At 40.4% G+C, this 12,850-nt stretch overlaps 1 protein-coding gene across 7 annotated transcripts in view; it reads left to right on the forward strand.

Moving 5' to 3' along the window:
• Window positions 1–12,850, forward strand: part of LPIN1 (lipin 1) — a 208,383-nt gene that overhangs the window by 169,765 nt on the left and 25,768 nt on the right. For 5 of the 7 annotated variants that reach the window (XM_088444612.1, XM_088444614.1, XM_088444613.1 and 2 more), the window contains 3 exons: window positions 4,741–4,834; window positions 6,495–6,564; window positions 12,651–12,743. In XM_088444612.1, the coding sequence (XP_088300738.1) occupies window positions 4,741–4,834; window positions 6,495–6,564; window positions 12,651–12,743 (257 nt within the window). Of the gene's footprint in view, window positions 1–4,740; window positions 4,835–6,494; window positions 6,565–12,413; window positions 12,492–12,650; window positions 12,744–12,850 lie in introns of all 7 variants that reach the window. The other 2 variants (XM_088444618.1, XM_088444619.1) reach the window with 1 other exon arrangement.

Genomic DNA, 12,850 nt, shown 5'->3' on the forward strand with positions numbered 1-12,850 from the left:
TATTTCCCCCTTAGACTTTAAGCACCAATGGATCAGGGTCTGATATGAATGACAAATATTCTCTGTACAGCACTGTGTTGAATGGAAGCTCTATTTATATGCAATAATATTCAGCAGTGGTGGTGGACCGTTGCACTGGGAAGAGGCGATAGATTGGACAGGGTGGTACGAGGTGGAGCTAGGGCTGGTCTAGGTGGCCCTCCATATGCTGGGTCCATTTACTAGTAGTGATAAAAATGGGGGTATTTGTGGCTTATTTATGAATACAAAGCGCCGTAACACATGGCAACCAATATGCAGTTTTGTTTTGAACAAATTTCTTACAGCACTTATACATATTTAGGCTATATAATAGTATCTGATAGCATTGGCTTATCTATAATGGGTGCAGGGTGTGCGCTGCACACAGGCCACTGGGTCCAAGGGGGCCCACACCACACCACCCTGCACCCATATAATTATACTCACCTCTGCAGAGTCCTGTGTCTGAGCGGCAGCAGCAGAAATCACTGGAAACTGGCAAAGCGGCCATTTTCCCAGTGCTTTGTACACATGCAATGGTCTCTGGCACAATGCCAGAGCCTGTTGCGCCGCAGAGACGTGTGGTCTGCATGGTGCCTGCACACGGGCATCCTCCTCTCTTAAATTGCCCCAGTTTGATGGCACTTACAAACTACCTATAATACAATACAAACAACCTGAGTAGCCCCACTTGGATTAATCCACATTCGTTGAGGTTAAACATTATGCTTTTTTTCTGGAAAGAGAAGTCCAATGTCAGGTAGACACATTTGGAAAGAGAGAGAGAATATATTGAGCCTAGTGAGAAGGAACGTCTGTGTCAGTGCAGCTAATGTAATAGATGCCCTTGGAGGGGATGCATAGAATTTTGGAATTGGCAATAGCGGCATGAAACCCAGGTCAACACATTTTGTGTCAAAATCATTCATCAGCAATGGCGGCTCCAGAGGTGGGGCTGCAGCACGGTCCAAAATTGAAATAGGGGAGCCACAGTAAACGATCACCCCAAATGCCGCCAAACATCGCTGCCAGTTGGTGTGGCTCCCCTATTTGAATTTTGGACCGCGCTGTAGCCCTGCTTCTGGAGCCGCCACTGTTCATCAGTTAACACATTTTCCAGCTTAATGGTAGTCACCATCTTCCCTAAATTTTGCCGCCATTTTGCTAAGAGAATATGTCCTTTAGATGAGCAAAATGACTTTACTTAAATACACACTTGGTAATTGTGCACCAGATCACCTTATACAAAACTGAGGAGAAAGAATAAAAATCACTATTTCTGTGACAGAAATCTTTCAGTACAAACTGGTTCAGTCTTCAAAGCAATTTGTTAGGATGTACGTCTCCTATAATCTCGTTTTGCCATTAAACGTTATGAATGCCCTGTCAAAATGAGACCTAATTTGGGCAGGTTCTGTGTCTTGAGTACATGCAAACAACATGAATATTTTATTTATGGAACTTTGTGCTGTGTTCTATGTTCTTTTTTTTTTGTTTGTTTTGTTTATTAGAAATGTACGACTGAAATATTTATAATAATTTGTTCTAGTATCTTACAGTATACTTTGCAAATTTCATTAAAACATCCTCATTAAAAATAAAGCAAACAGCTCCCACAGCCAGCGGCTCATGTGTGCCATCTGTTTGTGTTAGGCATGTCTGTTCTAATAACACAGACTTGGTGCTGTAATAAAGAGCTACTGTCTCTGTAGTCTTTTTGTTCTAGGTGACTCCTGCAAGAGCGCTATACAGCTGTGCCCAGCCAGAAATTTGATTATTGCTAGTGATCTTCTGAGAACAATAGTGAAAAAATTTAATAGACATTTTTAAAAGCTACAGAGGACGGACAGTATTTTTACAGTCGTTGCCTATTAAAGTGTACTCCATGTCCATTTTATTAGCTACCCCTTTAAACGTGCGTGTCAATGCAAATATCTTTATCTAATTAGACAATCCTGGCAGCAATTCACTGTATAAAAGCATGTAGACATGATCAAGAGGATCAGTTGTTGTTCAGACTAAACTCCAGATTTAAGTGGCATTAAAGTTTGTTGGTACCAGACAGGGTGGTTTGAGCATCTCAGAAACTGGTGATCTCCTGGGAGTTTCACATGCAAGTCTCTAGAGTTTATAGAGTATGGTGGGCAAAATAAACCCTATCTATTTAGTGCCAGTTCAGATGCCAAAATCACCCTGTTAATGAGAGAGGCTAGAGGAGAATAGACTGGTTCAAACTGGGCAGGTAGACTACGGTAACTTAAAAAAACTTTCTTTAGATCACATCTCTGAACGCACACCACGTTGGACTTTGAAGTGGATGGCGCGACAGCAAAAGACCCCACCAGGTTCCGCTCCCGTCAGCTAAGCCAGGCCCTTTAACACCACCTGGGCACTGTTTACTGTAAATGCCACATCTTACCATAGTATACCCTTTATGGTCATACTCCTCTTCTAACGGCTAATTTCAACAGATTAAAGCGCCATTCACAAAGCACACGTCGTCTCGTGCTGGTTCCACGAACCTGACAATGAGTTGAGTGTACTCCAATGGCTTCCGTAGTCACCAGATCTCCGTCCAATAGAGCACCTATGGTATGTGGTAGAAGAGGAGATTTGCAGCGGAAAAATCTGCAGCAACTGTGTGGTGCCATCTTGTCACCATGGGCCACAATCTCTAAGTCAGGGTTCTCAACCATAATCCTCCAGTACCACTAACAGGTCGTGTTTTGTGCATTTCTTTAATCATACCCAGATGAGTTCATCTATTTTTGCTGGGTCAGTCATTATCCCACCTGCTTCCACAGGCAGAAATCCTTAAAACATGACCTGTTAGTGTTTACTAGATTAGGGGTGAGTAATAAGTGGCCCTCCAGATGCTGTTGAACTACACATCTCAGCATGCCCTGCAACAGTTTTAGCATGGCTAAATATCAAAACTGTGGCATGGTGTGCTGGGATGTGTAGTTCTACAACAGCTGGGTTGCCTACCCCTGTACTAGAAGATTGTGGTGGAGAACCTGCTCTAAGGAATGTTTCCAGCACGTTGTTCAATCTAATGCCATGAAAAATCCAGACTGTGTTAGGAGCAAAGGGGGAGTCCTACCAAGTACTAAACAGCTGTATCTAATAAAGTGAGTGTATAGTGTAACATATATGCATAAAGCTGCATACACACACAACGATTTAGTTAATGAACGATTTTAGTAAACTATTTTCTACCTTGAAAAAATGAACTAAAATCGTTTACTAAAGTTGTTCATTTACTATGTTCATTTAAATGTAATGAACGATTTTTATGAACTACAAACGATTTTTGCATATTAACTTAATGAAAATCGTTGAGTTGACAAGTCTGACTGAACTACAAACTACAAACGTGAACGCGCATGAACAATAATCGTTCATCGTTTGACTCAGAAAGTGAACGATTCTTTCAAACGATTATCGTTAAACGATATCGTTTAACGATAATCGTTCAAAAAATCGTTTAGACATCATGCACCTTTAGACATCATGCAGAGAACTGCTTTTGTTTGTATATTAATTACATTAATTGCTAGTCGTTGATCAATGCTGGACGTATGTGAATTTTAGTTCACAATTACAACATGCTTATGAAGAAAACGGATTGCCAGGATCGACCTTTGACAACATGGGGGTCTTATACGATACCCATTACTGCCCCCCCCTTTACATGTAATGGCTAATGCTGCTCCCACCTCCTCATCATCCTCATAATCCCTGGTCTGTATATTCCCTACATCATTCTGGCTATCCTGTCCCCCTTGTATTATCATCCAGCCTGCCCTGGTTCCAGCTCCATCCTTTCTCCTAATTGTCCATGTTATTCATAGTAGATGATGATGATCATTTTCAAAACTTTACTTAGTAACTTACTATAAACAGGTATATATGCGCTTTTCTGGAATTAGTTACTTTTGGGAAAGTACGTATATTCTGACTATAGCATCTAGGGTTGGGTTACAGAACTTTCACTGACCACACACAGGCCACAATGTGCCTGATGAAATGAGCATTTTTACAAAAGTTTCATTATTATATATTAACTTTTTTTTTTTTTTTACATAGCGCCAACATATCCCGCGACGCTTTTCAATTGGGAGCAATTATGTAATAAAACAAGACTGGTTATTTACCAGTCCGACTAAGTGATACAATCTATAGTTGTATAGTGACGTTCCTGATTTTTATGGAATCAAATTTACATTTTATTAGTCAAATACATATGCAGTATGACATTAGCGCCAGTTAATTAACTGTTAATTAGAATGATATATTTTATTATTATTAAAGGTTAAGGTTCTTTTTCTATTGGAATTCTAGTTGAGCATAAAATTGCTTTATTAGATAATATAATACAAATAAACTCCGGGGGCGGGCAGCAGTTTTTTTTCCCCTATGGGGATCAGCGTCATTATGACCACAACACATAGAATTGCAGAGCATGTTTTCTTCCTATCACTGCAGGACCGGGGTAGTTCTATAATACTAGGAGGTACACATGGACCATTAAACGCATGGGCATCACTGAAAGCCAGCCCAGTCCTCTCTTATCCTAAATACACCCTTGGTGACGTGATTGAAATCTCATTGGATATGGTTGTTATGTTTTATCCGTCTGCTGTGCTGATTACGCCTCACACAATTCGGTTGTACTAATCTTTGCTCCCTATTGTCCACGCTTTCTCCTCGCTGCAGATCAGTTTATAAAGCAGGTGGTAACGTACCAGCAGTTTGTGGACAATCCTTCCATCATCGATGATCCGAACCTTGTTGTGAAAATTGGAAACAAGTATGTGCCAGTTTTGTTTTATGTTTATTTTATTATGTCCGAGTATGTTCAACATATTTGCCCCTCATATTAATCTGCAGTTCTTAAAGTTGTAACTTTTATTATAGAATCGTGTTTTGGACACATTTATATCTTTACAAGAGACGTTCTATTCTTGTCTACATTCACCAATGTCCAACTGCTCATCCGTGCCCCTATCTCTGCCACTTGTGATACTCCCAATTAGGATGGGCACAGTAATGTAATCTATCTACTTTTACTAGCATTCGCATAGAGCGGCAAAAGTCGCTACAGTGGTCACAGCAGCCCCGTCCTCTTATATCCTGTTAATAAATGTAAAGAACTTAAAAATAAATATTCATTGCTCTGTGTAATGTAGATCTGCACAGTTGTCTGTTTGTAGTATATATTATTGTAGTATATATTATTGGGGACCTGCTACAGATGTGCCCACATACATCTATCCTCCGTCGCGCCACACATAACGCGGAAGCTCAGTGTGACTCTGTAGTGCCAAGCGACTATTTGTGTGTCTTTTTACCTATTAAGTGTGTATTATATGCACAACGGTGTGAATAGATAGCACAAGCAGCTTCTGCTGATTAAAATGATATGCAGCATGCCTATGTTCTCTGAGAAAGTGCGGGTGTATCTGCATGCGAAATGCTACGTTACAGTGTCAGCGGCTGTAACAGGGTAACGTAGCATTTTGCATGCAGATAAACCTGCAGTCGTACAGAGAACATAGGCATGCTGCATATCATTTTAATCAGCAGAAGCTGCTTGTGCCATCTATTAATATCGTTGTGCGAATAAGACGACTTTGAATGTAAAAAGACACACAAAAAAGGACGCTCATCGCTACTGAGTCACGCCACGGCATGGCACGACTAGAAGGGCTGTTTAACATGCCAGTAGGCTAGATGTGTATCGACCCATCTGTATGGTGCTTGCACCAATATGCTTTAACTCCTTGCCACCAATCAATATGGTGTAAGCCAATAGGAACCCACCAATATACTGTAACCCATAGCAACCTGTATGCTTAGTTTAGAAACTGAAAGCAAATGTCTCTGGTTACTATGGGAACAGATCACTGCAAATGTTTCATAGATTTCCGCGAATGTCTCTCAGACAGAGGTGTAGTTAATTAACAGAACTATGCCTTTATATACAATTATACATACAGTTGTACAAAGAGTCACTTGAGTCTTGCAGAACAGCGTGGCAAGTTATTTATTCTTATAATTTATTCTCCTCTTGATTATAGATATTAGCAGACATTAGTTTCCATAGCTACAGTGTGGAAATGCTGAGTAAGTTTTCTAAAAATTTGAAGCTAAAAAGTTTTTTTTTTTCTCTTAGTATAGCGGTGTGTTTTTTTTGCTATATGTAACCTAGCTGTTCCCACACTGAATAATTCATAGAACAGCACATTATTATTAGTTCCTTGTACTCCATTGAGGAAAGTGAAGCTTTACTCGTTTCCTCGACCTTTGCAGTATTCTATGGGGAATTCGTATCTCATTATGTATTTTTTCTCTTATTTGTGCCATTGCAAATGACGTTATTTGAATACTGCACGTTTCCTATTGTATTATAGTTCTCCGTTGTATATGTTTTATGACTCCTATCTCTCCCCCCCCCCCCCCCCCCTCAGATATTACAATTGGCCAACAGCTGCACCAATCCTCCTGGCCATGCAGGCTTTTCAGAAGCCATTGCCTAAGGTAGGTATAAATATTCTAAGAAGATGGGAGTAGTTTTATAGCAAGGTCTTGGTAAACTATATCTACCATAATGCCTTGACAACCAGTAGATGCCAGAGCATGCTAGGAAATGTAATTTCGTTACTCTGTGAAAGGGATCTTCCTCTTACAGTATAGTATGTTTCCAGTAAATCCACTACTCGCCCTATAATACTTTGTTTGGGCTAGCACCGCCATTTGCTGTTTTTGCACTCGCATATAACCAGTCTCCGGCGTTTGCTAAATCAACATGCGTCCCTCCGGCTGCTGTGGAACTAAACATTTCAGCATGCCCTGCCACAATGGAACAGAGAGCCCATGGACGTCATGGGTAAACTTCAGAGGTCCCAGATACATGTGAGTGCCGGGAGCCTGCTAAGTACATATGGGACCTATACTAGTAAATAACATTATAGGTAAGGGAGTGGATTTACTGGAGGATTATTTAAAACGGGAATCCCCGTTAGGTTTCAGCATAAATTAAGCTGTGTCCTCACACACCTAGCCTCCATATGCCACACGGCTCGAAACGCCCGGCAGGAGTAAAGCCGCCAGGTCCCGTGCAACACTGCTATCATCGGGTGTCTTTATTGCCGAAAATGTGCCTGCAACGCGATGGGAATAGGACGCACCAGGAGACTGTGCTGATTAATTTGATATTTGCCCGGAATGTGCGTCTTAGGGGCATATTCAATTTGAGGCGAAAGGTCAGAGGTCGTACTTTTCACCATAATCGCCGTTTTTCCAGGGGATAAAGTATTAGGCGCGTTCCCGCTTATCCCCGTATTCAATTAGGAATTGGCGGAAAGGTAAGTATCGAAAAGTCCTGTAAGTTTTTGGTAAAATCAGCCTGTCACCTGCCAAACGATGGTCTTACATGGGGGATCACTATGGGAACCCCCAGTTGGCCTGCTGAAGGTAATTGGGGTTTTTAAACAGCCGCGGTAGGTGCATTAATGTGTGTTTGAAGAAGTGGTGAAGAATAGCATTTAGCTTTATTTTATTTTTTTTAAATAACTAATCCCATCAAATTTGGGGTACATGAAAATGGGTGCAAACATATTTTTAAGTTTTTTAAAATGCTTTTTAAAAATTCTTCAAAAATCCACCTGCCGCAACCACCCACATTCTAGAAAACACCTGCCGCATACATGGGGACCCCCCCTAAATCAATTTGGCTAGTTTTTAAGTTTGTCCCCCAATTTTATTTTATTTTTTGCCCCCAAAATAAAACCTCTTTTTTTGGGGTGTCCTATACTTATTTTAAAAACAAAATTGACACAGATTACTTAAAGGGGACATTCCAAGGGGTGCAGGATACTTTTTTTAATTCTACACCCCAAAACCCCAATTCTGCACTTTTTTTCGCCACCTAAGCAGTGGTGAAAACTTATCCCCGTTTTTTTTACAAAGACTTTTTGCACCTGCGAAAAGTCTTTGAAATTGAATATGGGGATAAGTGAAACTGGCGAATATTACATAATCAGCGATAAATTATCGCCGATAACGGACTTTTCACCTCTAATTGAATATGGCCCAAAGATGTATTTTCTGCAAAAAGGTGGCCGTTGCTAGCCGAGTCTCACGGGACCTGGCGCGCCGAGAAGGGCTGTTTGGCGCAACTGCATCAATGCTGTGTGAGGACGCATCTGTATACTGCATGCCTTATGCTCTACTGTTGCTGTTTGTTACAAACCTATTGCTTGCAGTTTCTACAGCATATTTTCTATCATATTGGGGCTGCGTTAGAGTTACAGCAGGTGCAGGGTCTGCAGCAGGACGAAATGTGACATTGCAAATGCAGATCCTACCTACTCTTACATGCTACGGACACATCTCCTGGCCAGTTCTAGTTTTACACCGCATTTTATAGTGTACTAGGCCGGGGTCTGCTTATAACTATCGGGTGCACTTTTTTGTACACAGTAGCTGTGTTTGCCTTTGACTCTAAATTTAGCCCATTATGTTCCTTTATAGCACTTTTACAATATGTTCTGTTTATGTCACATTTCACTGTTTGACTGTTTTGCACACTCTAATGTGTATTTGCATTATCATTTACTCTTCATGCCTATATTAATATCTACTAAAGCACTAACCCTTCACAATGTAGGAGATTACATTAACAGACTTGGCAGCAAGGTCTGCAGCTTGTAACTGTTATTAGCTGTAGGGCTATCTTTTGCATTATTCTTTGCTGAACAATGGCTGATACAATAGGAAGCCAAAGACTGATGATCCCAGGGCCTCCAGATGTGTCTATACACTCTGCGGCCAGCAGAGGGCGATGGCGTCCTAGGGAGAAGTCATTTATGTGCTGCACTAAACTGACAATATCCCACCTCTATCAAATACCATATTTGCACAATTGGCCATTATGCTCTATATTATTATAAAGATAGACTCTCTGGCTGGGGGAATACAATAAAATAATGTTTTATGGATATGCATATTTGCAACAGGATCAAAACTGATTAAATTATTCAAATTATCTTAAAGCGGTTGCTCGTTTTTGGACACAAATCAATCAGCAGTCTAGAAAGGTCAATTCTGGAAGGAGCAAATTCATGCGATTTGCACCATGTAATTACAATAGATGAGCGTTCTACAGGGGAGAGAATGGAATTCCAGATTGCCAGGATCCTAACCAATCATTCCTCTCAATATATTGGTACATGGTTCCTTTCCCATTATTTTTATGCATTTATTTACAGTATTCAGAAATATAGTATAGCCTGTAGCAATATTAACTTTCTGGAAACTGCCACATGTGCTAAAACTGTCTCCTGATTTATTTTATTATCTACGTTAATGGCATATTTAGTATGTCTTTAAATCTACAGTATGCATAATTACATGTAAATGGAAGAGATAAGCTAGGAGCTCACCTGCCACACGGCCTGGGCACAAAGCCTTAGGAACCCGTTTGGCCTCACACCTAATTGTATACGTTGTATCAGGCCGAGGGGGAGATTAGTAGCCGTTTCATTTGTTTTTGTTTTTTAATGATATTCTGGCCACGTTCCCCAGCACGTCGTATTAGGATCCATTTATGAAGCACAAACTGGAAGAGGCTCAGTTCATAACCTAGATATTTGGTGGTCTTTGCTCCTCTAATTTTGCAAGTGCAGCCAGATTTGCACCCACACATTTGGTGGAACAAGATGGCGGCGTTTGCTTTGCAATAGAAGCAGCCAATAGGAAGAGTGAGCAAGGGATGCCCTCACTTACTGAGGCGGTACAGGGCGGTTGCGCCTAGCTTTGTGGAACAGTACAAAAAACGCGATTTCATATTACAAAGCAAGATGGCCGTAAAATGAAGAAGGGAAGGGACAGGAGAATATTTAGGATGTATATTTCAACCGTGTAAAAGAATTTGCGCCAGATCAGATCTAACAGATCTTGCAGGTTTTTCTGTGTACCCAGTACAGTTGCAAATACGACCGACTCGCACTCACCTGTGCTTGGGCCTCCTATACACTATGCTAATGGAACAGTGTAACATATTTGGAAGTTGTGAGTCCGTTCCAACCATAAGGTTTCGTTACCCTTTAAATAAAGATCCACTTATTGGGGATTACCTTATTTTCTGCTGTTAGATGCCACACGTTGACCACCCCAGCCATGAGAACTTGGGACATGAGGTTAAGCACAAAATAATATTGCCGAAAACAAAAGCTTTTTGCTGCGTTCTAATAGTTAGTTGCTACGGGCGACTCATTATACCTATATAAACCTAATTGAGCTGTCCTATTGTCAGATGCTTTTTCATAAGAACAGATTGGTTGCACAGCAACATTTTCCATTAGAACTTGTTTTGTTTATCCCGGGAATAATAAGACATGAATCATGTAATTACCCATTATAGCTGCACTCTCTTCTATTGAGGTGGATAGGAATAGAATTATTTGTTTGCGACGGTTTAATTTTTTCCTCACAGCACAATGGCTGATTATAGAATCGTGAAGCTGAGGCTATTCAAACAAGTTTAGTATTTATTCAGAGCTATTTACCACAGCTAGATATATCTCATAGAGCCTTTTCTCTCATAGTTATTGACAGCGTATTGTTCATCACAGTTTATACGGTATCTAAGTCAAATTATTGCATTAGATTTAGCAAAGGAAAAATGAATGTGTGAAATCTGTATGAAACCTGTAACCCATGGCAACCATTTTTAACCTTTCATTTTCATAGGGATATTTATAAAATGAATGTATATGTGTTATAGCACCTTTTATCCCATGCGGGATCGCGTAGTAGATCTTATTTAGGAAACGCAGTAATCGCGCAGTGTAACTGCTTGGTTTTGTATTGGTGCACCAGTTAGGGGTGGGTAATAAGCAGCCCCCCAGCTGTTGTAGAACTATACATCCCAGCGTGCCATGCCACAGTTTTGCTGTTTGGCCATGCTAAATCTGTTGCAAGGCATGCTGGGATTTGTAGCTCAACAACAGCTGGAGGGCACCCACCCCTAAGTCCTAGATAGTTCACCCAGCACACTTAAAGATGCCCCCCTACTGTCTGCTCTCGAGCCGCACTGTGTAGAAGTGTGAAAATCATATTAAAAGCCCAACATTCTTGCTCTTTACAACAACCTATTGTTTTAAATAAAACTTTACATTTTAGAGGTCTATTTACTAAGCAGTGTTAGGAGACAGAGTGAAAAGTGATAAGGTGCCAGCCAATCAGCTCCTAACTGTCATCTCACAGGCTGTGTTTGAAAAATTACAGTTGGGAGCTGATTGGCTGGCACCTTATCACTTTTCACTCTGTCTCCTAACACTGCTTAGTAAATAGACCCCTTAGTCTCTTAAAGTAGAGGTTGGTTTAGCACTGTTTATGGCATACATCGGTAATGAGAGTAAAGGGACGTCTGGCTTGTCTTTATTACAGTGTTGTATGTTAGAACTTTTTTTTTTCTTAGCATTAGGCAAAATACTGTGTGCCCTTTTAAAATGCAATTCTGTGCCAGTGCAAAATATATCTCATTAAAAAAATATAGGAAGAGACCAGATGGTCTAAAGCTTCTAAAAAAAAAAAATATAGGAAGAGACCAGATGGTCTAAAGCTTCTAAAAAGAAAAAAAAAAATGTGGTTGCTATGGGCAACATCTCCAATCAGATGGAAGCTATCATTTATCTAGTACATTCTAGAAAGTGATAGCTGGTATTTGAATGGTTGCTTTGGCCAGCACATCAACTTTTACTGTTCAGAAGCTTTTGTAATTATACATCCTGGTCTCCATCAGCTTTGGACCAATGGCGGTAGCACTACATGGAATACACCTAAAAATACTCTGCAAAATGAAATCTTGTTTTTTGGGCTGCTCTGAACATCTAGGTGGAACGTCCTCATTCCGCACCCAACTTCTCTGCAAAAACCGTTAGCTTGCCTCACGATCTCCTGTGCTTTGCCCAAAATCTGGGTGCATCAGGTCAAATAGTCTTGTTTTATGCCATGTAAATGATGGCCCAGTAGAGGCAGCCATTTTGTCCACTCAGCCAATGTTCAATGTGGGGGGGTCTCGATCCTCAGTTATGTAACTTGTTCCTGTTGTGTCGGCAGGCTGCCTTCACGTGACATTTCTAAGAACTGCAAAATACACGATGTACTGTGGGATGTCACTGCTTCCTAGTGATTTGATAGGCCTCATTCTTTTGCCCGATTTCATTCTTCATTCAGCCCACAAAATGGCCGCCAGGACTCTATGAAGGAAGCCGGTGCATGTAAAAGTCTGAATCCGCAGTCCGTCTAGTGTGTATGTCTGTGTCTATAACTCCAAATACTAACAGACTTGTGTTTTTTTCTTTTTCTTGTTTTCTTTCAAGTACTCTTGCTTTGATTACGTCTGTGCAGTGGTAGAGTCCATAAAATTTTATTTTTCTAATCTCTGTGGCCAGCAGACAGTATGTATGTTTCTCATACCCGTGCTTGCTTGCTTGCATTGTTTCATTGCTTTCTACATGTTTCCTTTTTTTTTTTTAACCTTTATTATTTAATTCATTTAGTTGTTTCTATTTTGCCTTTTCTTTTCCGTTATTGTCGTCACCGTGCATTTATCACAGGTAACTCTGGATACTCTGATGAGAGACAAGATGCCTAAAAAGGGTGGGAGATGGTGGTTCTCCTGGCGGGGCAGGAACAGCAATATTACAGTGGTAAGCAGAACCGTCCTAAACATGTATTTTATTATATTTATTTACTGATATTATAATAACAATATAAGAAATATGCATCTACTAATTATTAAATGTAGTTTATATTG

This window comes from Taudactylus pleione, unplaced genomic scaffold, assembly GCF_031769625.1.
Source record: "Taudactylus pleione unplaced genomic scaffold, aTauple2 ptg000367l, whole genome shotgun sequence".
Taxonomy (NCBI): domain Eukaryota; kingdom Metazoa; phylum Chordata; class Amphibia; order Anura; family Myobatrachidae; genus Taudactylus; species Taudactylus pleione.